This window comes from Triticum aestivum, chromosome 2D, assembly GCF_018294505.1.
Source record: "Triticum aestivum cultivar Chinese Spring chromosome 2D, IWGSC CS RefSeq v2.1, whole genome shotgun sequence".
NCBI lineage: Eukaryota > Viridiplantae > Streptophyta > Magnoliopsida > Poales > Poaceae > Triticum > Triticum aestivum.
This window is the reverse complement of record NC_057799.1, coordinates 64,846,909-64,874,688: the sequence shown is the minus strand read 5'-3', so window position 1 is coordinate 64,874,688 and position 27,780 is coordinate 64,846,909. Positions and strand designations below refer to the sequence as shown.

Here is a 27,780-nt window from a genome sequence, read left to right as displayed (position 1 = left end):
AGGGCCATTTGGACCTCGAGTGAACAATAATACAGTAACAAGTTTAGTGATGGGTTTGCTCAATTTGCAACAAAGTGGAACATTTAAGGATTATTCTCTTTATTAGATTGGATCTCACGAGTACTGTGTGAATAAACAACACTCACCTCGATTCATATACCACCTGCAATGGGTAGGGCCTTGGTAATTGACCACATATGAGCTCTAAGGGCTCGGTTTTAATACACAAACGTGTCTTCCTCAAAATCAAGATTAAATACTCCATACATACAAAGTACAGTACCAGACAAAATCCATATTCACCAAAATTTTATCCTAACACCAGAAAACTGAGCAAGACCAGCAAGCATGCACAAAGTAAAGGTGTATGCTACCAAAATCATGAAGGCAGCGAGGGGAGAGGCCGAAAGCGTGTCAACTGAGAGATTTACTAGACCAGTTAGGATATTTGCCTGCAAGAGAATGTAAATGTCAGTTTCTTTACACTGGCCGCTTAAAGAGGTACATATATCTGCTAAAATTTGACGATTCGGTCCTATTAGTCATAAGTTCCCATTTTGGCATCAGCAATAAGAATAACGAGTCATGATCTTACCACAATGAATACCCCAAGCATATTTTGATTGAATGCTTCCTCAAGAACCAAATTCTTGTCATGTGAAATGGACCCCGCTAGTGTGAGAATAGATATAACCTGTCATTATAACAATACCCATCATGAATAGTGGAGCCTGAACATTTTTTTAGCAATTTCGTACCTAGTAACAATACAATCGGTAAGTACTAGCAGGCTCAAGTGTTGTTAGACCCTTCAGGCAACACCACAACAGGTATATTTAGTTGCGGCTGGAGCTAAAGGGCTTGGTGGCACCCTCTAGCTTTAGGTAATTTGCTGCTTTTCCTTTAGTGTTTGCCCCTTTTAGTAACCCGGATGGTTGTGCCCCGCATAATGCATTTGCTCAGTAAAACTCTTCTTCAAAATATATTTACATGGTACTTCTTCATGATCCCAGAAAGAGAATGTAACTAAGTAGCATGCATTCGAAGATGAGAAGTGTGTGCATCTTTCCAGTTTCCAGGCTCTAATATCAGATTCAGACCATCATTAAAATATTAAAACCAGTTGGTGAACTATAAGTACAAAGGGTAAAGCTAAACTTTCAAACCTCATTTTTCAGCTAGTGCACATTATTTTCAGCTATGTTGCAGCTGGTGCACATTATTTTCAGTTGAAATTTGAATGTTATCCTCATTAGAGAAGATGAAACTATGCAATAAACACTATCCTTGCGCTTTTAGAGCCCACAATTGGGTAACAAAGGTACTATCAATTAAAGTACTACATATTATTCTTGTCTTCTGGATGTCCTAATCTGACAATGAACGCTGTTAGAGTTATAATATAAGTCATGTATACCCCTTTGTATTTATCCCGTTGTATAAGGAGTTTCCTGCATATGTACCACACCTGTACATGTATATATATCGGCCTATGGCCTCATGGGAATACAAGTTGCTTATTCCTAACATGGTATTAGAGCTAGGTCAATTTTTTGCACGCTGCAACTCGTGCTATTGATCCGTCCCGATCGCGTCCGGCTCGTCTTCCTCCCGCTCGAAGCCGCCGTCGCCGTGGCTGCTCCCGCTCGCAGTCAGCCGCCGCCCTCCCGCTCCCGCAGCTGCTGACGCCGCCGACGCTCCCTCCCGCCGAAGCTCCCTCCCGCTCTCCCGCCGAAGCTCTCCCCGTGCTCGGCCACCGCGACCCGCGGGACTTCTCTGCCCAGATCTGCCAGGAGCCCCTCACGCCAGGCGCCGTCGTTCGCCCCTCCCGCCTGGACTTGTGGTCACGCATCAACTTCCGGCGGCCGCCGTTCGCGGTGATCTCCCATGGTCTTCCGCCTGCCGTCTGATTACGGGTCTCCTAAAAAAAAATGTCTGCTGCATCGGGCTATGTCTCCGTCCCTCGCCGTCCGGTGATCTTCGATGGTACTAACTACACCGAGTTCGCTGGCTTCATGCGCATTCACATGCGTGGCATCCGTCTCTGGGGTGTTCTTTCTGGCGAGGTCTGCTGTCCGCCACGTCCGGTTCCTCCGGTGGCCCCTACTCCGCCGACTCCACTGGTTCTTCCTACGGATGCAAATCAGGCCGCCAAGGATGCGGCTAAGATTGCTGATGAGGCTGCTGATCGTGCCTATGATGAGAGGGCTTTGACTTATGAGGAGGCTCTTCAGACGTATCATGGTGCTTTGTCTGTTTACACTCAGTGGCTTGATGATGATGCTCGTGTTGCAGCTGTTCTCACTGCTAGTGTTCTGCCTCAGTTTGCTTCTGAGTTTCTGGGTCTTCCTACTGTCTTCCAGATGTGGACCTGCCTTCGTCAGCGCTATGAGCCCTCTGGTGATGCCTTATATCTTTCTGTGGTTCGTCAGGAGCATGCTCTTCAGCAGGGTGACTCTACTGTTGATGACTTTTATGCACAGAGTTCTGCTATCTGGCGCCAACTTGATTCTCTCCGCAGTGCTGGTTGTCGTACTTGCCCCTGCTGCCAGGCTGTCCAGGCCGATTTGGAGTTTCATCGCGTCTACGAGTTCCTGTCTCGGCTCCGTAAGGAGTTTGAGCCCCGGCGTGCTCAGTTGTTTGCTCGTGGCCGTATTTCTCTCATGGAGGCGCTTTCAGAGATTCGTGCTGAGGAGACTCGCCTACGTGGTGCTGGTTTGCTGGAGGTTCCCTCTGTGCTCGCTACTCGGGTTTCTTCCACTCCACCTGTTGCACAGCCCCATTCTCGCTCGAGTGCTCCGCCGCTCTTGCCCACTCCTTCTGGAGGCTCAGGTCGGCCCCGTTCACATTGTGACTACTGCAACAATGATGGTCATATTGAGTCCCAGTGCTACACAAAGCGGAAACACCTGCGCAAGGCGCGATCATCCTCCTCCGGGACTTCGTCATCTCCCTCGCCAGCTTCAGCCATTGCTTTGACTGAGCAGGATATTCTGAGACTTAAGCGTCTGCTCGCGGCTTCAGGTTCTTCCTCGACGGGTACTGCTGGTTCTGTGACTGATGCTTCCCGCACTGAGCACCCGCCCTCTACACAGTCAGGTACATCCCCATGGGTTCTGGATTCTGGAGCTTCTTTTCATATGTCTTCTCATTCTTCCGCTTTGTCTTCTCTTCGCTCGCTGGATTCTCCTGTTCATGTCTTCACTGCTGATGGTACTCCACTTTCTGTTGCTAGTAGAGGCCATCTTTTCACTCCTTCTTATTCTGTTCCTGATGTTGCTCATGTTCCTCGACTTACCATGAATCTGTTTTCTGCCGGTCAACTTACTGATTCTGGTTGTCGTGTCATCCTTGATGTTGACTCTTGTTCTGTCCAGGATCGTCGCACGCACACTCTGGTTGGGGCTGGCCCTCGCCGCCGTGATTCTCAGGGTCTTTGGGAGTTGGACTGGCTTCATGTTCCTTCCGCTGCCACCACCATCGCCAGTCCCTCCGCTGTTGTCGCCTCTGTTACTGGTTCCTTCAAGCAGTGGCATCATCGACTTGGTCATCTGTGTGGTTCTCGGTTATCGTCTTTAGTTCGTCGAGGTCTTCTGGGGTCTGTCTCAGGAGATGTCTCTTTAGAGTGTCAGGGTTGTCGTCTTGGCAAGCAGATTCAGTTACCATATTCCCATAGTGAGTCAGTGTCTAAGCGTCCTTTCGATTTAGTCCATTCTGATGTATGGGGTCCGGCTCCTTTCGCTTCGAAAGGTGGTCATAAATACTATATTATTTTCATCGATGATTTTTCTCGTTACACATGGCTTTATTTCATGACTTCACGTAGTGAGGTGTTGTCTATTTATAAGCGTTTTGCTGCCATGGTTCATACTCAGTTCTCTTCACCCATTCGTGTTTTTCATGCTGACTCCGCTGGTGAGTATATCTCTAAGATGTTGCGTGGTGTCCTTGTTGAGCAGGGTACTCTTGCCTAGTTCTCTTGTCCTGGTGCTCATGCTCAGAATGGCGTGTCTGAGCGCAAGCATCGTCACCTTCTTGAGACGGCTCGTGCCATGATGATCGCCGCCTCTCTTCCGCCTCATTTTTGGGCCGAGGCTATCTCCACTTCCGTCTATCTCATCAACCTTCAGCCATCTGCTGCTTTGCAGGGTGGTGTTCCTTTTGAGCGTCTGTTTGATCGTTCTCCCGATTATTCGATGCTTCGCTTGTTTGGTTGTGTTTGCTATGTTCTTCTTGCCCCTCGCGAACGCACCAAACTGACCGCTCAGTCTGTTGAGTGTGTCTTCTTAGGCTACAGTGATGAGCATAAGGGCTATCGTTGTTGGGATCCTGTCGGTCGTCGGATGCGTATCTCTCGAGACGTGACTTTTGATGAGTCTCGTCCTTTTTAACCACGCCCATCTTCCTCGTTTTTTTCAGTGGAGGATATCTCTTTCCTCACTTTTCCTGACTCCCCTATCACTCCCGTCGCGCCTGTGCCTATTCGTTCCACTCCCTCTGCTTCTCCACCCCTCGTCGATTCGCCGCCACCATCTTCCCCGGTCTCCTCACCTAGCATGTCACTGGATTCTACACCTTCATCTCCGGTGACTTCTTCGTCGCCACCCCCTGCTTCTACCTTGGTGATTCCTTCTTCTCTTGTTCCATCTCTTCCTCAGCATTAAACTCGTCGTTCACGACCTGTGGATGCTTTCTTGGATGAGTCGTCCTCTTCCTCTCAGCCTACTTATGGCTTGCGTTCTCGTCCTCGTCCGCCCATTGATCGCTTTGGATTTCCCACCGCTGGTGCTGCTGTTCTTGAGCCGACTTCTTACCGTCAGGCTGTTGTTCATCCTGAATGGCAGTTTGCGATGGCAGAGGAGATTGCTGCTCTTGAACGCACTGGTACCTGGGATCTTGTTTCTCTTCCTCCCGGAGTCCGTCCCATCACTTGTAAGTGGGTCTACAAGGTTAAGACTCGCTCCGATGGTTCTCTTGAGCGTCACAAAGCTCGTCTCGTGGCTCGTGGTTTTCAGCAGGAGCATGGTCGTGATTATGACGAGACTTTTGCTCCTGTGGCCCATATGACCACTATTCGTACACTTCTTGCCGTTGCCTCTGCACGCCACTGGTCTATATCTCAGCTTGATGTTAAGAATGCATTTCTTAATGGTGAGCTGCGTGAGGAGGTGTACATGCAGCCACCACCTGGGTATTCTGTTCCTGATGGCATGGTGTGTCGTCTTCGTCGCTCTCTCTATGGCCTTAAGCAAGCCCCTCGCGCCTGGTTTGAGCGTTTTGCTTCTGTGGTCACTACTGCTGGTTTTTCAGCAAGTGCTCATGATCCCGCATTGTTTATTCACCTTTCTCCTCGTGGCCGGACTCTTCTTCTTCTCTATGTTGATGATATGGTCATCACTGGGGATGACCCCGAGTATATTGCCTTTGTAAAGGCTCGTCTTAGTGAGCAGTTTCTTATGTCTGATCTTGGACCTCTTCGCTACTTTCTTGGGATTGAAGTCTCTTCTACCTCTGATGGCTTTTTTATATCCCAGGAAAAGTATATCCAGGATCTTCTTGCTCGTGCTGCTCTTTCCGACGAGCGCACTGTTGAGACTCCTATGGAGCTCAATGTTCATCTCCGTGCTACTGATGGTGATCCTCTCCCTGACCCGACGCGTTATCGTCATCTTGTTGGCAGTCTAGTCTATCTAGCTGTCACTCGTCCGGACATCTCTTATCCGGTTCATATTCTGAGTCAGTTTGTCTCTGCTCCCACGTCGGTTCATTATAGTCATCTCCTTCGTGTTCTCCGATATCTTCGGGGCACGATCTCTCACCGTCTCTTCTTTCCTAGCTCCAGTTCTTTACAGCTTCAGGCATATGCGGATCTACGTGGGCTAGTGATCCTTCTGATCGCCGTTCGCTTTCTGCTTACTGTGTTTTTCTTGGCGGTTCTCTCATTGCCTGGAAGACGAAGAAACAGGTTGCAGTTTCCCGTTCGAGTGCTGAGGCTGAGTTGCGAGCTATGGCTCTTTTGACGGCAGAGGTGACTTGGTTACGGTGGTTACTTCAGGATTTTGGTGTTTCTGTCACTACCCCGACTATGCTCTTATCTGACAGTACAGGTGCTATTAGCATTGCGCGCGATCCTGTGAAGCATGAGCTCACCAAGCATATTGGTGATGATGCTTTCTATGTGTGCGCTGCTGTGCAGGATCAGGTCATTGCTCTTCAGTATGTGCCTTCCGAGTTACAGTTGGCGGATTTCCTGACGAAGGCCCAGACTAGAGCGCAACATGGCTTTTATCTCTCCAAACTCAGTGTTGTTCCTCCACCATGAGTTTGAGGGGGGTGTTAGAGTTATAATATAAGTCATGTATACCCCTTTGTATTTATCCCGTTGTATAAGGGGTTTCCTGCATATGTACCACACCTGTACATGTATATATATCGGCCTATGGCCTCATGGGAATACAAGTTGCTTATTCCTAACAAACGCATGCTATATAAGTTTATAAAAGCGAGAAAGGAAATAAATACCTGAAAATTCTGGCCAAACACAAGCATAACATAGGCGAAGTTACACTGCAAAATGAAATGCTTGAATCATTTTGCTCCAGAAAGTAAAAGAGGAAAGATAAGTTGCTGGAGTTACTTTGTCCCAATTTCGAGTGTAAAACTAGTTTGTAGTAACTGTAGCATTTCCTTTCACTAAAAAAATAATGATTTGGGAAGCTAGTTTCTCCACATATCCATTCATGTTGGAAGAATCGCATTGCATGAGTGGAAGATTTACATTTCAACAAATGCAACAAATGTTCTTACTTCAGATTTACTTAGGCCAAACCTAAATACTATGAAAAATATATGTCATACTCCTACATTTAATCATGTTTAAACATAACATGTCCATTGAGATACTAAGAGCACAGTACTGTGTTCTATATACCATAGGTTGCTGCTACATTGCATGGCTATCACAAAAATTCTTCAAAGATGAGTTTGCATTTTTAGTGTCAGTGTAAACAAAACCAAGCATGTAGGTAGTTAGTACCCTACCATTCGTCGAGAAACTCTTTCAACATAGCTGTCAAGAATGATCGCCAAAATCCTATGAACATGCACCATCGGAGAAAATGTTAACAACCAAGAAACATTAGAACTCTTATTCATAGGTGTTCATGTTATCATTGCTTCCTACCAAAATGATGCCGCGAGAACCCAGACTTTTACCACTTGAGTGCTCCTGATCTTTCCTTTTGAACTAAGGTTATGAAACAAAAAGTAACCCAGAGATACACCAATCAGGTACATACCCCAGTATCCTGTGGAAAGAGGGAGTTCATTAGATCGCATAATGTGGTGCGTGGAAATCTACGATGCTGAATATTCAGATATGAAGTGACCTTGATAAGTAACAACAGATAATCACCATATTAAAGTTCAGCAAAACAAAAAAGAATGATAGAAAGAGAGCGAGCTCTTCCTGGGATGAAGGAGTTGTGGGTACATGACTCCACCCAACAGGGTTCAAATTTTAGTGCTCACATTTAGACACATGTGTGCTCAGTTTCGAGCATTCACGTCTTTGTTGCAATCATGGCACACCTTGGTGTTCATTAGGCTTAACATGGACCCAGGTGCTTCTTCTCCATCACATTTGGGCCCAGTACTCTGCATCTACAACCTTAACCATGGCTTCCGCTGCCACCTCCTGTTGTGCCTCATCACATCATCAAACGTAACGACGCACTGCCGTTGCAACCCTGTTGAACCTAACACTCTCCTCCTCATACCGCCTAGCCAGACCTACCAGTGCCCAGAACTCTTATTGCAACCAGGAGTGACGGGGGGTGTGAAGCCATCCCTAACCAAGGAAACGTAAGCGCTGTTGTTGCCAAAAGCGAGCTTTGGCAGAAGAGAACTCATGACAGAGGAGAGCTTCAGCTAGACAAGAGAGACGAGGAGGCGGTGGCGATGGAGAGAAGATAGCACCAGTGATGGCGATGAGCAGAGCCCTGTTAAGTTTATCGCGCACATAGGTGCACATGTAGGAAGAGAAAACATTAGAGAGACGCATATGCAAAATATCAACCTATAAAGCGCGTGTGCTAACAATCTTGGGAGGGAATGAAGCAAATTCCAAGCCGTTTTGACTTCTGGGAATTTATTTTGTCAAGATGATCGGCATGATTGGCAAAGTAAAACAAAATCAAATTGATAGTGTTTTCTGGTATTTGTTAGACTTTGTTGCTTGTCGGTAATGATTATGTTTCAAACAAAAAGCTATGCTACTCTCTATATCCTTCGTTAGCATTGGAAGCAATTGACGATGTGGGGCGACAGAAGAAAACTGAAGTGCTGTGAGCTTACACTCTGCATTTTGCAACATCTTCAAGCACAATATCAGGATTAGTGAGAAAGGACAGGTGTGGGCACAATGTGGTGATTCATTTGGTTTTAATCATGAGCTGGTAAACCCAGTATCACACATATTTGTTCACTGAGCTTTCTGTACAAATCTGGACCAGCAATGTTATTTTGTCAAACAAACAAAAACCAAGCTTGGACAGCTCTACGCCTCTATGTTCCTCAGCATCTTATGCAAAAAAATGACAAAAAATTCATGTAAACATAGATATTTTTACCAAATATGCTATACACGCCTTCCTTATTCTGGCCAATGATATCAGCACTTCTCTCATCAGATGTGAGATACTCATTCAACCCAAAATTTAGCCATACCTGGTATCCTGTAAAAATAAATAAGAGCAATTTATCTACTGAAAAGGAGAATTGTAGCACCTCTAAACCCTTCTAACCAAACTGTAAAACTAGAACCATTAGTACCTGCAAGAACAAGCATACCAACTATCCCGCAATATTTAGGATGAATCCTGATAATGGATGTAAGGATAGAAACTGCTGCAAGGGTGAAAAAGAAGTTCCAATGGACACCATATTCTCCTACATGCACCTACAAGGTAACAAACAGAACATACCTCTTCAGAAAAGACAGCATTCTAATATAGAAAAAATGGAGTAAATAACCTTAGATTATGCATTGCAAACTGAAATCCAATCAACCCCACTTTCATTACTACACAGGACTGCACATGCTATAGTAACTATTATATCTAATTCTGCTTAATACAGGTTTCAGTATCTAGAAATGAAGGAAGTGAGAATATGAAAATAGACAGGGACAGGAAAACACAAGAAAAGGTTAGCAAGTATGCACGGATGGCATTATATGATAAATTCTGACGGATGCGTAATATAAGTAATTGGCACAATAAAAGTACCTGATAATCAACACCTGATGTAGAGATAAGACGAGCAAAGCCAAGAAATACTAGAGGACTTATGGACCTCAGTGCTGCCTTCCATCTCCTAAAAAACAGAAGGTGCACTATGAGATAGAATACTTATGCTATTGAATAGTGCCTATTGGCAGATTTATCGGTCAGAAAACTACAGTTATCTTCCCAAGAAAAATAAAAATTCAAAGAATGATTCTGCCAAAGTAGCTGCATTTTTGCAATGATACTGGACAAACACGGGATCATTTGTCAGTATGAGGAATATACTAAGTCAGAAAGCTACTTGGAGAACAACCTAACAAGAAGCGATTAACACAGGAATGCCACCTACATGCAAATAGAAAAGATGCAAAAGTTGCAGGACAGATCTTATTTGGAAGAAGAGATGAACCACTCATTTTATCCTGAATACTACTAATGATTATAATTTTCTTCATTTATCAATGAACTGACAAAGCTAATATTTGCATGCAGAATTGTAATACTTTGTATCTCAATTTAAAAAGGGCAAAAAAAAAACTCAGCACACCATAATGTATGTGGTGAAGTTGAAACTTCTAGGCTCCTACAAGCTCCTATGCCCAGTAAAAACAGTCAACATAAATAAACATTAGTTCTTTAGAGTATCTACAAAAAACAACTTATGTAGTGAGAACATTTTGACATAAAGCCCGAAGGACGACAGTATCTGACACTATGACTATTGACTAACAATTATTATGATAGAAAAAGTAGGATTCACTTTTGCAGAATACAGAATATACTTGTTCACAGAGTTTGCCTTTTAGTTTCAGTATTCATGTGAGTTACTTCCGACTTAACTAGATGAGAACCCTTAGCATCATGTTGAATCCAAATATATATATTTATTAAGCCCTAAAATATTTTCTTTAAGACAAATGAGATCATTTAAGCACTTACATTGAGGTTATGTTTCGTGCTTGTCTAGACACCAGTGCGTTAGCCACTACAAAAGACCCTACTCCGAGATCCATCTGTTATGTCGGAAGAGAGATCAGATTTCTGATCTTTCAGAAATAAAGGCAAACATGATTCAAATTACACGAAGGGAAGCACGGGTCGAGAACCTTACATTAATAACTACTCCCTCCGTCTCAAAATTCTTGTCTTAGATTTGTCTAGATACGGATGTACCTAATACTAAAACGTGACTTGATACATCCGTATTTAGACAAATCTAAGACAAGAATTTTGGGACGGAGGGAGTAATAAATAATAGATTGATGACGAAAAAATGGAAGCAAGGCATATTTGTAAACAAGAAACTTGTGTCAATTCCAGAAGAACAAAAAATAAGCAATGATGAACAGTAGTTGATGACCTAATCATACAGGCGAAAGGCATGAAAATTGGACAACCACAAAGATGACTATTAAGTGATGTGGACATCGTAAATCGCATTCGACCGGCAGGTCAGCAACCTAGATCAGGGTAGTCATACTGCCGCAGGGCTTGCAGCAACAGGTAAAAAAGGTTTGAATTTTCCAGCAAAGTTAAGGATTGTGGCCTTCATCAAGTATGGTTAGACATGATAAAGCACCAGATTTCGGGAGTTACAAAGTTGCAAGTCAATCTACGACGGCTGTTGTCAATCGGTATTGAGTTGATATATTATCCAGCGCCACATCAGATAGAGTCAGTGCTGAGCATATACAACCATGGCAATGACACCGGAGCAAGAAGCAGTTGTAGAGGTGTCGCAAGAAGCCGACACAGTCAAGCACAGCGGAGGAGGCAAGCACAAGAGGAGGAACGGTAGTGCATACAGGGATAACATCATCAAAGGTGCAACTAGAAGCAGCGGTAGCAGAGCAGATAGATGAGATGATGCTAGGAGAAGCAGAAGGCATACAAATGGCGGCAGAGTCCTCTGTAGTGACGTTGTTGAGCCCAGCTGAAAGAATCCAGGCCATGCATGTGCGGAGATTGACTCAAACAATCTGGTTCTATGTGTGCGCACAAACATGAAACAAGAGTTTGGCGTGTGCAATATTTGCAAGCTACAGTTCTGATTGCAAAACAGACTCCAAGAATATGCACCAGGGATGAAGTCAGCGGCGGCGGCGGTGGCACTGCTGAGCACAGCCGGTGGAGTTTCCTAGCACGAGATTGCATTGTGCTGATCCAATGTATGAGATTATGAGTATAGACCAGCCAAGCAAAGATATATGTGAGCAACGATTTGCATGGAAGCCAGGAGATCAATTAGGGCATGAAGAGTTCGGGCCAGGAGATGAATAAGGAATGTTTACACTGCAACAAAACCGTGAGGATCACAGGGCCAGCTTTGTATTGATTACTAGCTCAACATGCCATGAGTTTACTTCCATGTGCACAGCAGGATGGGCAGCGATACTGTGCGCTGAAGGAGGAGCGGTGGCTGTGAAGCAGCAGGAGGCATTACCGGTAACACAACCCACTCCAGCCCCTAATGTGCAGATACATCTCTACTTCATGCACCAGAGGAGTCCACGACTGACAAATGGATTTCATTTAACCAATCTAATGAAGCCGTTGATCCTTTGCAATCCAAATAATATGCACATTTGCAGCTGCTGTCACTTTTTGCACAACTAGTTCATGATTTTGTGCAATTCTTAATGATGATGATTATAAAACTAGGCCATCATGGGGGCTACACACCATGTAAACAACCTTTGGCTATTTAATTGGCCTTCATGACGAAAGTAAGGAGCGGAACATGTAAAAACAAAAGATAAACTAAAGAAAATGCCTGGACGAATTAACTTACAATGCCACTACCATATGTTTCAGCCTTTGCATACCGTCTAGGAAAGATTTTGAAATCCACTGCCAATATGGACAAGCATGTCACTAAAACCTACAAAGAGCACAATCACCATTAATACTGCAGTAGTACTGCTCCATCTCTAGTACTGGTGAAGGAGCGATAATGTGTTACTTATATAATCAATAAACTTGTGCATACCACTGACACTCGGTAAGAAGATATGTCTGCCCTAAGAGAAGGCAGGTGTTGTTGAGCCTTGAGATGAGACTGAGACCTGAAAGTGCAGTGTCATATAACTCCAGGTCACCAAGGGTAGTGTGTCACAAAAAGAAATCAGAAGGGAATTAGAGCAGCAAAAACAAGGTAACAAAAATTGGAGTAATAACTAAATACCAAATACCTTTTAAGCAAGATGTAGATAGATATCACAACTACAAGAGAAATTGCACAAATATAAGCCCATTCAGCTAAGATCTGCAACAAACCAAAGGAATAACCACAGATTCACTTCATCATGAGTTAAAAAATGTTAAAGCTCAGCCAAAGATTGGTAGATGACAACTGAATAGTTCAGTACTTCAGTATAGGCTTGTGCTTTGCACGTTCCCTGATTTATGTCGTTTAACAATTTCATCTTGTATGCATATTAAAATGCAATGAAGAGGGTACTTGCCGTGAAAATCAGAAGTATAGGCAATACAACAGTGAGACAATCTATAACCAACGCTGAAAAGTAATACACTCCATCTTTATGATCAGCAAGAGCATCATCATTTTTCTTCACTGAATCCCTCCTAATATTATCTATAATAAGATGAAAACAAGGAAGTAGAAATCTCTGTCAGATCTACTCCATGCATGAAACTAAAGAAGTTTCTATTATTGATAACAATGACTACATCAGGGTAAAAAACATGGAAAAACTGAGAAGGATGCCATGACATAGCTAGCATCAGATTGGTCAGCACAGTTTAAAGTACTGGACATGCTAGCTGGATCGTTGAATATCAGAACATACACATTTATGATCAAAACGCTAAATGTGCAAAACTGCAGCATACTGGCAACTGAGATTCCACTTTCCAGTCATAATACCTACACAGTGATGAGCTGTATCTCACTTGCACATTTGTTGCACAAAAACATTATACATTTACATGAAAAGATAGAAATGGTTATGAAAAATTACAGTATATCTAACCAACTGACCTCTGCTGCTCCATTTCCTTAAAACCACCACTGCCTGCAAACCAAAAAAACAAATCAAACCACAACCCTGACGTGCATATATAGATACAGAAATATTGGGAATCTAAGGGAGAGAGACTGATCAGTCACCGGCACGATAGTGGAGAGCGCCGCAATCTCCAGAAGGGACGACCCCGTCAGGTTGCTCACGAATCTGCGTCATGAAGGGGGAGAATACCTACAAGTTAGCAGAGCAGTACGGGCGAGAATAAAGTGGTGCGAACGCAGGTAGGGTTTGAACTTTGCACTCACTGCTCCTTAAGAAGCTTGTTCGGGTTCAGGGGCCTGTCGAGGAGACCCTCCATTGTTGGACTGCGAGAGGTGGTTCAGTTGCTGTGGGACCCCCTGCGTGCAGGAGAGAGGTTGGTGGCCGCAGGTGGTGGCAGCGGCTAGAAGGCCGCAGGAGGACGGTTGGAAGCCAAGACTCTGCCTCTGACGGTGGTGGCAGCAGCGGCTGGCTGGCGGATCAAAGATTTTGAAACAGGGTGGTCCACCTTAAAAAAATTACGATAAATATGATATGCCAATAGCACAATAGAAGTTGATCAATATGATCTTAGAAAAAAAATCTCAAATAAATCTTGATTTTGCATAAGAAAAAACCTGCATGCCTTGAAAAGTTCAAAGAAGACTATGTGCATGTGTTCATTCTTCCACATTTTATACATATATGTAATCATGTGGTCCTAGTTGACATTATGTTCTTCAATATGAAAACGAAATTTACTGATTCAGAAAATGAGAACAATGTATCAATTGTTTGACCCAAACTGAAACAATTCAGTAGTTAGTAACATTTCTGAAAATTACAGCTCCAGATGCCACATGGATTCAGAAAAATGGATCCAAACTGAAACAATTCAGTAGTAAGTAGTAACCTTCCTAGACAGGACTCATCACTAGTAATACATTACAATTTACAGAGGAGCCCAGCAAGCCTTAATTCATAACGAGAAGTACTGGCAGGTGGCAGCACGACGAGCAATGAGTATAATCAGTAAACAGAAATTGCGGAAGAGGCAAAAATCTTATCAAACGTACCTCAAATCGGGCTGGGCGGCTGGCTGCGTGCCTTCTGCAGCTGCACAATGCCGCGCAACTGACGATTACCTAAGCCAGTGCGTTGTGTTAGTTTGTGGATAAAGCTGAACGTAGAGACACTGGAATTCTTGCTCATGGCCTTTCCTCCTAACCGGGTCTTGTCAAGCGCCTGCAAGCAGCATTCAAAATTTCGCATCGCGTGTGAGAGACCATAGCCCATAAGAGAGATCAGGGGATGGGCTGGAAGGAAAGAAAAACAAAAAAAAATCCCAGCAAACACAACCTCGAGTCGACTCGTCGCACAGCCGCAGCAGCGGCCAGGACAGCCGCTGCGTCCCCGATTCCCCTCGCGACTGCTTTGCGCTCCTGCCGATCTCGCCACCTGGTCCCGTGCCTCGCCGTCGACTCTACCCACCCCACCCCGCCCCTGCCCTGCGCCACCACGACCAGCCGGCAGCCGCCCAGACCGCACTCGGCAGTCGACGCCCGCCGCGCGGCGTTGTGCAGCTGCAGAAGGCACGCAGCCAGCCGCCCAGCCCGATTTGAGGTACGTTTGATAAGATTTCTGCCTCTTCCGCAATTTCTGTTTACTGATTATACTCATTGCTCGTCGTGCTGCCACCTGCCAGTACTTCTCGTTACGAATTAAGGCTTGCTGGGCTCCTCTGTAAATTGTAATGTACTCCCTCCGTTTGGAATTACTTGTCTCGGAAATGGATGTATCTAGAACTAAAATACGTCTAGATACATCCATTTCTGCGACAAGTAATTCCGAACGGAGGGAGTATTACTAGTGATGAGTCCTGTCTAGGAATGTTACTACTTACTACTGAATTGTTTCAGTTTGGATCCATTTTTCTGAATCCATGTGGCATCTGGAGCTGTAATTTTCAGAAATGTTACTAACTACTGAATTGTTTCAGTTTGGATCAAACAATCCTATTTGGTGAAAAAAAAACGAAAAATTAGGATGTAAACAAATTAATGCCTACAATGACAAAATGTAGTTGTCACTTGGTCTCATACCTTAAAGTATGGATCCCACCGGTAGTTTCCTTCTACTTTGGTTTGGGTCTCCAATGAAGGCTTCCTAATAAGGTCATCTCGAAGCTCGCCAATGGCATGAAGTACCCTTTGGAAGTAACGGCTCACGACTTCACCGGATCTACCAAAATTGGCGCCAATTGCCCTATTTCTAATGTTGTGCCCAACGGTGTGCAAGAACATTGCTACTTGTTGCTCAATAGTCAAATGTATTGTGTCCTTTAGCAAGTTGCGATCCCTAAAGAGTTGACAAAACCTAAAGAAAGGTTCTCTCTGAAGCCTAAGCATGTTCACACAAGTTGTGTCATTCTTCCATATTTTGTTGTCAAAATACTCTCTTCTCATCCTATCTCTCTCATCAATTGGGGCATACGTAATTGCTTCTCTCCTTTTTCTTTTTCTGGATTGAACAACCAATGTTATCATGTTGATAAACCATTGTGCCGCAGCCACATAAATTAACATCTTTGTCTTTCTGTCCATCTACAATGCAGTATAGGATTCAGCTATAATATGCAGTACAAGGTTTAGAGCTAAAATATGCAGTACAAGATTTACATCTAAAATATGTTATCTTTTGTCTCGCTGTCCATCTACGTGTGGACAAGAATTCGATAGCACACCGTATGTGTACAACTTTCCACTGTTAAATATTTCACTAGAGAAACAGAATAGGATTTAGGGGAGAAATAACCTCAGATTGTAGTTGTGCTGCTGCTGCTGGATGTACTGACGGTGGCCTTCAACTTTCCTGCACCAGAAAATTAAATCAATCAGCAAACTACACATGAGCAGAGAGCACGCATCCACCAGCCCCCTGCACGCATGGAACACACACACGCAGTGCGCATGCATCAGTCACCAACCGGCCACGCCTCCTGAAGCCCCCGGTCGCCGGCCTTCAGATCCATCTGTCGCCGCCAGGCTTCAGATCCAGCCAAGTGCGCGCCTCCTGAGGCCCCCAGCCGCCGCCGGCCTTGAGATCCAGCCGCGCCGCCGCCGGAAATCCTTGCGCACATCGCCCAGGAACACCCTCCACAACGGCCGGCGGGCACACACGAGACGAAGCAGAGGAGATAGGGAACGAGTAGAGAAGGAACTCACCTCCCGCCGGCCTCTCTGCTATTTGCTAGATGCGCCGCCGCCGCGCACGGAAGAGAGAGGCGAGCAATGGGGGGAAAGTGAGGGTTTCGCGGGGGATTTGATTTTTCGCCACCGGTTTTTTTGGACGTTGATAATTTGCCACCCTTTACTTTGTAATTGATTTGATGACACTCTTTTGTTTGGACTTTGATTTGTTGCCGCTTTTCAACATAAAAACAAACTTTGAAAATAATAGACAACATAAGTGAACAAAATAGAGGACTATTATGCCCTTGTACTTGTTTGACCCAAACATAACACACGGAAAGGATGAACTCGTGCTGCACTCCTCTCCTGCACCTTCCTGCTGCTCCTCACCGGCCCTTGCTACTCCTAGCCTGCCCTTCCTTCCCTGCTGCCGCCGCCCCCTCTTGCTCCCATCCTACACCTTCTACCCCACGGCCACGCACAAGCAGCAGCGGTGGCACACAAGCAGCGGCGGCGGCGGCGCTACCCCCGCAGCAGCGCACAAGCAGCAGCGGCGCAACCCTCGCGGTGGCGCACAAGCAGCGGCGGCGGCGGCGCCCGGGCCCGGATCGCGTAACCCTAGGGGAAGGGAGAGAGGGGCGAGAGAGAGAGAGGGCCTCACCTTTCTAGGATGGATCCGGCCGCCGGCGTTGAGGACCACCAAGTGCAAGTCTCCGCCGTCGCCGAGAAGCACTGACCGCAACTCGGCGTCGCCGCCGTCTTCGTGAGTTGTTGCGTGTCAGGCCTGCACTTTCAGTTACAAGTGTTCTACATCTTCAGTTAACGAACGGCTACGATCTCAGTCATCGCCATCGATCCAACGGCTCGCGAGGCTCGCTGTATCACTGTATCGTTTCGTTGTAACCGTAGCTTTTCTTTTCCGTTACTGTAGCTGTCACCCATTGCCGGCTGAGCTATAAAGCTAGCGACCCCCGTCTGTAAGCGGCATGCCATTACTCGAGAATTCTCACTGATACAATCATATATCTTACAGTAATACAAACCCTAGCCGCTACTTTCCCCTCCTGTGCGTGAGATCTGTGTGTTCTAGCTCGATTCCCTCTCGAGGAGTGACAATTGGTATCATGAGCATAGGTTTTCCTCGGCGGTGCGACAGATCGGAGCTGCGACGGTGATTTCCCACCCTTCCCTCCCTTTCTCGTCGGCAGCAGCGGTGTTGGTGGCGTTGGCGGCGGAGTAGGCGGCGCAGGCGGCGGTAGACTCATTCGACGGCAGCGCGTCGAGCCCGACTGGTTGTGTGAGCACACCGCTCACTCCGTAAAATTCCAGGTCGTGCGGCGTGCGGTGCTGTTCCGGTGGCGACCTCGTTCGACGGCGGCAGGGTAAGCATTCAGATCTGGTTCCCGACTCGTCCTGGAGGTAAAATTCCCCTCTGAACGACCTCACCAATATGGGGCGTGGGAAGGCTAGCCTCGACGAATCTGAGGTAGCTGAGCTCTTGGCTATGAAAGGAGAATTTCTGCAGCAGCATGAAGAGACCGCAGAACTTAGCGGCGAAGTGGATGATCTGCACAAGGATGTACACGGCATCGGCCTCAAGCAGGACACCATGGTCTCCGTCATGGATGGAGTCCAAAAAGCGGTCTCGTCTCTAAACACACAGCTTGCAGCCATGGCAGATGTGCTCAAATCCCTGACAATTACAGATGCGTCAACGTCGACACACCCGGGCCAGCCTGCTACAGATCAGCAGCAAGCGCACAAGGAAGCCAACGCACCAGAGGACAGGCCACTCACAGAGGAACTGCGGAAACGTCTGGCACTAGAGCAGGCCAAAACACGTCAGGTTGCTGCATAGATCCCACCAAACCTTCCACCAATCCAGGTTCCTAGGCCCTCTGTTCCTCCTGGCTATGGGGCGAACATTCCTCTTGAAGCTCCTTCTGGAAATGCCACACCAACAGCAGCCTACAAAACTGCGCGCACTCCCAGCTTCCATAACTTTCAACCACCTGCAGTGCGCCAAGGTTGGGAGGATTTTCAGAAACAGTACGAGCAAGAAATGCGAACTCAGTTCCTCAAGAGCATCACCAAGGGTCCTCGCATGGATTTCCCTCGTTTTGATGGTGAAAACCCAGCCGGTTGGATTCGGCAGTGCGAGAAATACTTCCAGATGGCAGGTGCACCAGCAGAGTTCAAGGTCAGTTTGGCTCAACTGTACATCGTGGGAAAGGCAGACGTTTGAGTACGCCGATCGGGCATACTCAAAAAGCAACTATCCTGGGCACAATTCTGCGAGGAAATTCTCCGACGGTTCTCATCAGCCAGCTCTGATGACCTGACAGAGAAGTTTATCAATCTGAAACAAAACTCACTCACAGTGTCTGAATACACAGATCAGTTTGAGGAGCTGATGGCAGAAGTACAAGCTGAGAACCCCATAATGGACGAAAGCTGGTTTATCAGGTGCTATGTAAATGGACTTCATTCTCACATTAAGTTTCAAGTGCGGCCATTGAGGCCCTCCTCACTGACTGATGCTTACTGGCTGGCAGTAGACTTGGAAAAGGGACAGCCTGAGAAAAAGACTTATAGCACATATTCCAGCACTGGCAAGAGCTTTGGTAATTATCAGAAAACTCACACTGTTCTACCTAACAAAGCCACTGAAGCCAAGCCAGCAGTAGTTAATCAAAGAGCAAGAGAACCAGGCAAATGCTGGAGATGTGGTGATGTGTGGTTTCATGGGCACAAATGTAAACTAGCACCTGTCTTAAATGTCCTCACTGGTGAAGAGCCAACTGAGCAACAAAAAGAGCAAAAAGTTTTAGATGAACCTGAACTAGAAGAACAACCAGAGACTGAAGAACACTGCATGACAATATCTGCACAAGCTATGCAGTCTGACAATGTAAACACCATTTCCATCCTGGTGCAGATAGGGGAAAACAGGGCGTAGCTTTGGTGGATTCTGGCAGTAACTCCACTTTCATCAGTCTCCAATTTGCACTATCCACTACTTGCACAATTCTTAAGGACACTTCTAGAGTTGTCACTGTTGCAGGAGGAGGGACACTGTGGTCTGGTTCTTTTGTTCCTACAACCACTTTTATAGTAGGAAACACTAGATTTGAGCAACAATTCAGAGTATTGGATCTCCCTGGGCATGATATGGTGCTAGGCAGTGATTGGATGGCCAGGCACAACCCTGTTTCCTTTCATTATAATCCTAGGCAGATTACAGTCATGAAGGAGAAACTGAATCCTGTCACTATCAGGGCTTGTGATACTTTAGCTGATGCTACCTCAATTGAAGCTGATGAAGTGGATAAGCTTCTTTAAGCAGGAGCCCCTGGGTATGTGCTACAACTAATCAGAGACACCACCCTGAAGAAACCTGACAACATCACTGTTCCTCCACCTGTGGAAGAAGTTATACAACAGTTTCCTGAGGTCTTCCAAGAACCAAAGGGCCTACCTCCCAAGAGAGCTCATGATCATAAAATCCCCTTGAAAGAACAAGCTAAACCACCAAATTCCAGGCCCTACAGAGTGCCCCATATGCAAAAGAATGAGCTAGAAAGACAAATTGATACTATGCTCAGAGATAATATTATAAGAGCAAGTGAAAGCCCTTATTCCTCCCCAGCAATCTTGCTCATGAAAAAAGATGGCACCTGGAGAATGTGCATTGATTATAGAAAACTGAATGATGCTACTATCAAAAATAAATTCCCAATACCTGTCATTGAAGATCTACTTGATGAACTGCATGGAGCTACTTACTTCACCAAGTTAGACCTCAGATCTGGCTATCACCAAGTAAGAATGCATGAAGAAGACATACCCAAAACAGCCTTCAGAACTTACTTTGGTCACTATGAGTTCTTAGTAATGCCCTTTGGCCTTGCTAATGCACTAGGAACATTTCAAGCACTCATGAACAGTATTTTTGGACCTTATCTCAGAAAGTTTGTGTTGGTTTTCTTTGATGATATCTTAATCTTCAATAAATCTCTGCCTGAGCACATTGCCCATCTGCAAATAGTGTTGCAACTGCTGAAAGAACACCAGCTCTTTGCAAAAACTGTCTAAGTGTGTGTTTGTGATAACCCACAAGTATAGGGGATCGCAACAGTTTTCGAGGGTAGAGTATTCAACCCAAATTTATTGATTCGACACAAGGGGAGCCAAAGAATATTCTCAAGTATTAGCAGTTGAGTTGTCAATTCAACCACACCTGGATAACTTAATATCTGCAGCAAAGTATTTAGTAGCAAAGTAGTATGATAGTAGTGGTAACGGTAACAAAAGTAACGGTAGCAAAAGTAATATTTTTGGTGTTTTGTAGTGATTGTAACAGTAGCAACGGAAAAGTAAATAAGCGAAGAACAATATGTGAAAAGCTCGTAGGCATTGGATCGGTGATGGAGAATTATGCCGGATGCGGTTCATCATGTAACAGTCATAACATAGGGTGACACAGAACTAGCTCCAATTCATCAATGTAATGTAGGCATGTATTCCGAATATAGTCATACGTGCTTATGGAAAAGAACTTGCATGACATCTTTTGTCCTACCCTCCCATGGCAGCGGGGTCCTAATGGAAACTAAGGGATATTAAGGCCTCCTTTTAATAGAGTACCGGAACAAAGCATTAGCACATAGTGAATACATGAACTCCTCAAACTAAGGTCATCACCGGTAGTGGTCCCGATTATTGTCACTACGGGGTTGCCGGATCATAGCACATAGTAGGTGACTATAGACTTGCAAGATAGGATCAAGAACTCACATATATTCATGAATACATAATAGGTTCAGATCTGAAATCATGGCACTTGGGCCCTAGTGACAAGCATTAAGCATAGCAAAGTCATAGCAACATCAATCACAGAACATAGTGGATACTAGGGATCAAACCCTAACAAAACTAACTCGATTACATGATAAATCTCATCCAACCCATCACCGTCCAGCAAGCCTACGATGGAATTACTCACGCACGATGGTTGATGATGACGATGGCGACGGATTCCCCTCTCCAGAGCCCCGAACGGACTCCAGATCAGCCCTCCCGAGAGGTTTTAGGGCTTGGCGGCGGCTCTGTATCGTAAAACGCGATGAATCCTTCTCTCTGATTTTTTTTCTCCCCGAAAGCAAATATATAGAGTTGGAGTTGAGGTCGGAGGAGCTCCAGGGGGCCCACGAGGTAGGGGGGCGCGCCCTAGGGGGGTAGGCGCGCCCCCACCCTCGTGGCTAGGGAGTGGGCCGCCTGGTCTTCATCTTTTGCAAGGATTTTTTATTATTTCCAAATAGACGTTCCGTGAAGTTTCAGGTCATTCCGAGAACTTTTGTTTCTGCACATAAATAACCCCATGGAAAGTCTGCTGAAAACAGCGTCAGTCCGGGTTAGTTCCATTCAAATCATGCAAGTTAGAGTCCAAAACAAGGGCAAAAGTGTTTGGAAAAGTAGATACGACAGAGACGTATCAACTCCCCCAAGCTTAAACCTTTGCTTGTCCTCAAGCAATTCAGTTGACAAACTGAAAGTGATAAAGAAAAACTTTTACAAACTCTGTTTGCTCTTGTTGTTGTAAATATGTAAATCCAACATTCAAGTTTTCAGCAAAGATTATGACTAACCACATTTGCAATAACTCTTAGGTCTCATGTTTACTCACATCAATGGCATAATCAACTAGCGAGCCATAATAATAAATCTCGGATGACAACACTTTCTCAAAACAATCATAATATGATATAACAAGATGGTATCTCGCTAGCCCTTTCTGAGACCGCAAAACATAAATGCAGAGCACCTTTAAAGATCAAGGACTGACTAGACATTGTAATTCATGGTAAAAGAGATCCAATCATAGTCATACCCAATATAAATTAATAGTAATGAATGCAAATGACAGCTGTGCTCTCCAGCTAGTGCTTTTTAATAAGAGGGTGATGGCTCAACATAAAAGTAAATAGATAGGCCCTTCGCAGAGGGAAGCAGGGATTTGTAGAGGTGCCAGAGCTCGGTTTTGAAATAGAGATAAATAATATTTTGAGCGGCATACTTTCATTGTCAACATAACAACCAAGAGATGGCGATATCTTCCATGCTACACACATTATAGGCGGTTCCCAAACAGAATGGTAAAGTTTATACTCCCCCTCCACCAACAAGCATCAATCCATGGCTTGCTCGAAACAACGAGTGCCTCCAACTAGCAACAGTCCCAGGGGGAGTTTTGTTTGCAATTATTTTGATTTAGTTTGCATAAAGCATGGGACTGGGCATCCCGGTGACCAGCCATTTTCTCGTGAGTGAGGAGCGGAGTCCACTCCTCTTGAGAATAACCCACCAAGCATGGAAGATAAGGGCAGCCCTAGTTGATACATGACTATTCGATCATACAAAACATAATGCTTATTTGAAGGTTTAGAGTTTGGCACATACAAATTTACTTGGAACGGCAGGTAGATACCGCATATAGGAAGGTATAGTGGACTCATATGGAATAACTTTGGGGTTTAAGGGATTGGATGCACAAGCAGTATTCCCGCTTAGTACAAGTGAAGGCTAGCAAAAGACTGGGAAGCGACCAACTAGAGAGCGACAACAGTCATGAACATGCATTAAAATTAATAAACATTGGATGCAAGCATGAGTAGGATATAATCCACCATCAACATAAATATCGTGAAGGCTATGTTGATTTGTTTCAACTATATGTGTGAACATGTGCCAAGTCAAGTCACTTAAATCATTCAAAGGAGGATACCACCCCACTATACCACATCACAACCATTTTAATAGCATGTTGGCACGCAAGGTAAACCATTATAACTCATAGCTAATCAAGCATGGCACGAGCAACTATGATCTCTAATTGTCATTGCAAACATGTTTATTCATAATAAGCTGAATCAGGAACGATGAACTCATCATATTTACAAAAACAAGAGAGGTCGAGTTCATACCAGCTTTTCTCATCTCAGTCAGTCCATCATATATCGTCATAATTGCCCTTCACTTGCATGACCGAACGATGTGAATAATATTAAGAGTGCACGTGCATTGGACTAAGCTGGAATCTGCGAGCATTCAATAAACAGGAGAAGACAAGGCAATATGGGCTCTTGGTTAAATCAACAATAATGCATGTAAGAGCCACTTCAACAATTTAATTATGGTCTTCTCCTATCGACCCCCAAAGAAAAAGAAAAAAAATTAAACTATTTACACAGGAAAGCTCCCAACAAGCAAAAGAAGAACGGGAAATCTTTTTGGGTTTTCTTTTTAATTATTACTACTACAGCAAGAAAAGTAAACTAACTAGAAGCTACACTTTTTTTTTTGTTTTTCTTAAGGTTTAACAAACACACAAGAAGAAAGCGGGAAAAATAAAATAAACTAGCATGGATATTACAGTGAAAGAGTATGAGCACCGACATCTAGCAATGAGTGTGTGAACATAAATGTAATGTCGGTGAGAAATACGTACTCCCCCAAGCTTAGGCTTTTGGCCTAAGTTGGTTCATTGCCAAGGATGGCCTGGCGGATATCCATAGTTGTAGCCGGGGTCGTACTGAGATGCGGAGGCTATCGCCTCCTGAGCTGCAGCGTGGCGGCGAGCTGCCTCCGCCCTCCTCTCGTACTCATCTGCCTCCTCTCTGGTAATAAAATGTCTTCCTTTTGCCTCCTCACAAAGGAACTAGTGAGATAGTGGTATTGGCGGCATTTGTCTGCCTCGAAGCTCACAAGGTCAGTGTTACGCAAACATGCGTTAAATTCTTCCTTGATTCCCGCTCGATCCATAAAAATTTCCGAAGGCCATTCACACGGCCGCACTGGAGCGTCCCTTGGTGGCTCATCGTCAGCATCACGCATTGCAACCCTGGGTCATTGCTTCCTTGAAGAACCACCTTGGAACATTTTCCTAAGCATATTTCTTCCTCTGAAAAATTTCTGAAATTTTTAGTAACTTCAAACAAAAGTGAACCAAGCTCAATAAAATTGATAGCAACTACTCCTACAAGTGCCTAGAGCCTATATCATGCATTAGAACTACTTGGAACCATATAAATTTGACATGCAAGCTCAAGAACATGGTCACCTAGGCAGCACAAATTTGCAATGAATAAAACACTAGAACAAAAACTAATTGGACCAATCGAGGAGTCACATACCAAGGAACAATCTCCCCAAGCAGTTTTGTGAGAGGTGCTTTGAGCAAGGAGATCGAAAATCGCAGCAAAATGAGCTAGAACTCGTGCTTGAGCTAGATATTGGTGTTTGTGGGAGGAAGAAGAATTGTGTGGGTGCAGGAATAAGTGGAGGAGGGCCACCGTGGGCCCACGAGGCAGGGGGCGCGCCCAGGGGGTAGGGCGCGCCATCCACGCTCGTGGCCAGGTGCTTGCCCCTCCTGCTGTGTTCTCAGTGCCAGATATTCTCAAATATTCCAGAAAAAATCATATTCCATTTTCAGGGCATTTGGAGAACTTTTATTTTCGGGGTATTTTTATATTGCACGGATAAATCAGAAAACAGACAGAAAAATACTATTTTTACTTTATTTCAACTAAATAACATAAAATAGAGAGAGGGTACAGAAGGTTGTGCCTTCTAGTTTCATCCATCTCATGCTCATCAAAAGGAATCCACTAACAAGGTTGATCAAGTCTTGTTAACAAACTCATTCCGAATAACATGGAACCGGAGAAATTTCGAATAACACTATGTTACCTCAATGGGGATATGCACATCCCCAACAATAAGAATATCATATTTCTTCTTGAAAGTAGGAAGAGGAAATTCAAAACCTCCAAAAATAATCGATGGAATTTTCTAATAGAATTGATACTGTGAACTTGAGGTTGTTTCCTCGGAAAGTGTACCGTATGCTCATTACCATTAACATGAAAAGTGACATTGCCTTTGTTGCAATCAATAACAGCCCCTGCAGTATTCAAAAAAGGTCTTCCAAGAATAATAGACATACTATCGTCCTCGGGAATATCAAGAATAACAAAGTCCGTTAAAATAGTAACGTTTGCAACCACAATAGGCACATCCTCACAAATACCGACAGGTATAGCAGTTGATTTATTAGCCATTTGCAAAGATATTTCAGTAGGTGTCAACTTATTCAAGTCAAGTCTACGATATAAAGAGAGAGGCATAACACTAACACCGGCTCCAAGATCACATAAAGCAGTTTTACATAATTTCTTTTAATGGAGCATGGTATAGTAGGTACTCCTGGATCTCCAAGTTTCTTTGGTATTCCACCCTTAAAAGTATAATTAGCAAGCATGGTGGAAATTTCAGCTTCCGGTATCTTTCTTTTATTTGTAACAATATCCTTCATATACTTAGCATAAGGTTTCATTTTGAGCATATCAGTTAATCGCATACGCAAAAAGATAGGTCTAATCATTTCAGCAAAGCGCTCAAAATCCTCAAAATCCTTTTTCTTGGATGGTTTGGGAGGAAAAGGCATGGGTTTCTGAACCCATGGCTCCCTTTCTTTACCATGTTTCCTAGCAACAAAGTCTCTCTTATCGTAACGTTGACATCATTATATTTACTAGGTTGAGCATCATCATGAACATCATCATTAACATTTTCATTAGGCTCATGTTCATTGCCAGATTGTGTTTTAGCATCAGAAATAGAAATATTATTTGGATTCTCAGGTGGTTTAGCAATAGGTTCACTAGAAGCATGCAACGTCCTATCATTTTTCTTTTTCTTCTTTTTAGAAGGACTAGGTGCATCAATATTATTTCTTTGAGAATCTTGCTCAATTCTCTTAGGGTGGCCTTCAGGATACAAAGGTTCCTGAGTCATTCTACCAGTTCTAGTTGCCACTCTAACAGCATAATCATTTTTCCTACTATTCATTTCATTGAGCAAATCATTTTGAGCCTTAAGTACTTGTTCTACTTGAGTGGTAACCATAGAAGCATGTTTACTAATGAGTTTAAGTTCACCTTTAACATTAGCCATATAGTCACCCAAGTGTTCAATCATATAAGCATTTTGTTTTAATTGTCTACCAAAATAAGCATTGAAATCTTCTTGCTTAACCATAAAGTTATCAAACTCATCCAAGCGTTGGCTAGCAATTTTAGTAGGAGGGATTTCAGCTTTATCATATCTATAGAGAGAATTTACCTTTACTACCTGTATCGGGTTATCAAGACCATGAGTTTCTTCAATAGGTAATGGATTAAGATCATATGTTTCTTCAACAGGCGGTAGATTAAGACCATGTATTTCTTCAATAGGAGGTAAATTCTTAATATCTTCAGCTTTTGTACCTTTTTCTTTCATAGATTTCTTTGCCTCTTGCATATCTTCAGGACTGAGAAATAGAACACCTCTTTTCTTCGGAGTTGGTTTAGGAATAGGCTCAGGAGCTGGCTCAGGAACTGTCCAATTATTTTCATTTGTCAACATATTATTCAATAGAATTTCAGCTTCATCCAGTGTTCTTTCCCTGAAAACAGAACCAGCACAACTATCCAGGTAATCTCTGGAAGCATCGGTTAGTCCATTATAAAAGATATCAAGTATTTCATTTTTCTTAAGAGGATGATCAGGCAAAGCATTAAGTAATTGGAGAAGCCTCCCCCAAGCTTGTGGGAGACTCTCTTTTTCAATTTGCACAAAATTATATATATATCCCTTAAAGCAGCTTGTTTCTTATGAGCAGGGAAATATTTAGCAGAGAAGTAATAAATCATATCCTGGGGACTACGCACACAACCAGGATCAAGAGAATTAAACCATATCTTAGCATCACCCTTTAATGAGAACGGAAATATTTTAAGGATATAAACATAGCGAGATCTCTCATCATTAGTGAACAGGGTGGCTATATCATTTAGTTTAGTAAGATGTGCCACAACAGTTTCAGATTCATAGCCATGAAAAGGATCAGATTCAACCAAAGTAATTACATCAGGATCAACAGAGAATTCATAATCCTTATCGGTAACACAGATAGGTGAAGTAGCAAAAGCAGGGTCAGGTTTCATTCTAGCATTAAGAGATTGCTGATTCCATTTAGATAATAACCTCTTGAGCTCATATCTATCTTTGCAAGCTAAAATAGCTAAAGTAGCTTCTTTTTTCAAAAACATAACCCTCGGGAATAACAGGCAAGTCTTCATCATCACTTTCATCAATATAATCAGTTTCAATAATTTCTTTCTCTCTAGCCCTAGCAATTTGTTCATCAAGAAATTCACCAAGTGGCACAGTAGTATCAAGCATAGAAGTAGTTTC

At 44.0% G+C, this 27,780-nt stretch overlaps 1 protein-coding gene across 8 annotated transcripts; it reads right to left on the bottom strand.

Annotated features, from left to right (window-relative positions):
- Nucleotides 1–82: 82 nt before the first annotated feature.
- On the bottom strand, nucleotides 83–16,662 carry LOC123051595 (uncharacterized protein At4g17910). 8 transcript variants are annotated; one of them, XM_044474525.1, is made up of 20 exons: nucleotides 16,516–16,653; nucleotides 16,106–16,162; nucleotides 14,520–14,536; nucleotides 14,368–14,436; nucleotides 13,579–13,820; nucleotides 13,417–13,480; nucleotides 13,288–13,321; nucleotides 12,752–12,882; nucleotides 12,479–12,552; nucleotides 12,277–12,352; nucleotides 12,079–12,168; nucleotides 10,227–10,300; nucleotides 9,288–9,375; nucleotides 8,833–8,959; nucleotides 8,631–8,735; nucleotides 7,184–7,307; nucleotides 7,042–7,093; nucleotides 6,523–6,567; nucleotides 596–694; nucleotides 83–452 (listed from the first exon to the last, which is right to left on the bottom strand). In XM_044474525.1, the coding sequence occupies exons 5-20, from the start codon at nucleotides 13,629–13,631 to the stop codon at nucleotides 300–302; spliced, it is 1,389 nt and encodes a 462-aa protein (XP_044330460.1). In that variant the 5' UTR covers nucleotides 13,632–13,820; nucleotides 14,368–14,436; nucleotides 14,520–14,536; nucleotides 16,106–16,162; nucleotides 16,516–16,653; the 3' UTR covers nucleotides 83–299. The 8 variants fall into 8 exon arrangements, with proteins under 8 accessions (XP_044330460.1, XP_044330455.1, XP_044330457.1 ...); XM_044474520.1 differs by having other exon boundaries at nucleotides 14,368–14,536; nucleotides 16,516–16,662; XM_044474522.1 differs by having other exon boundaries at nucleotides 14,368–14,536; nucleotides 16,278–16,607.
- Nucleotides 16,663–27,780: the final 11,118 nt, after the last annotated feature.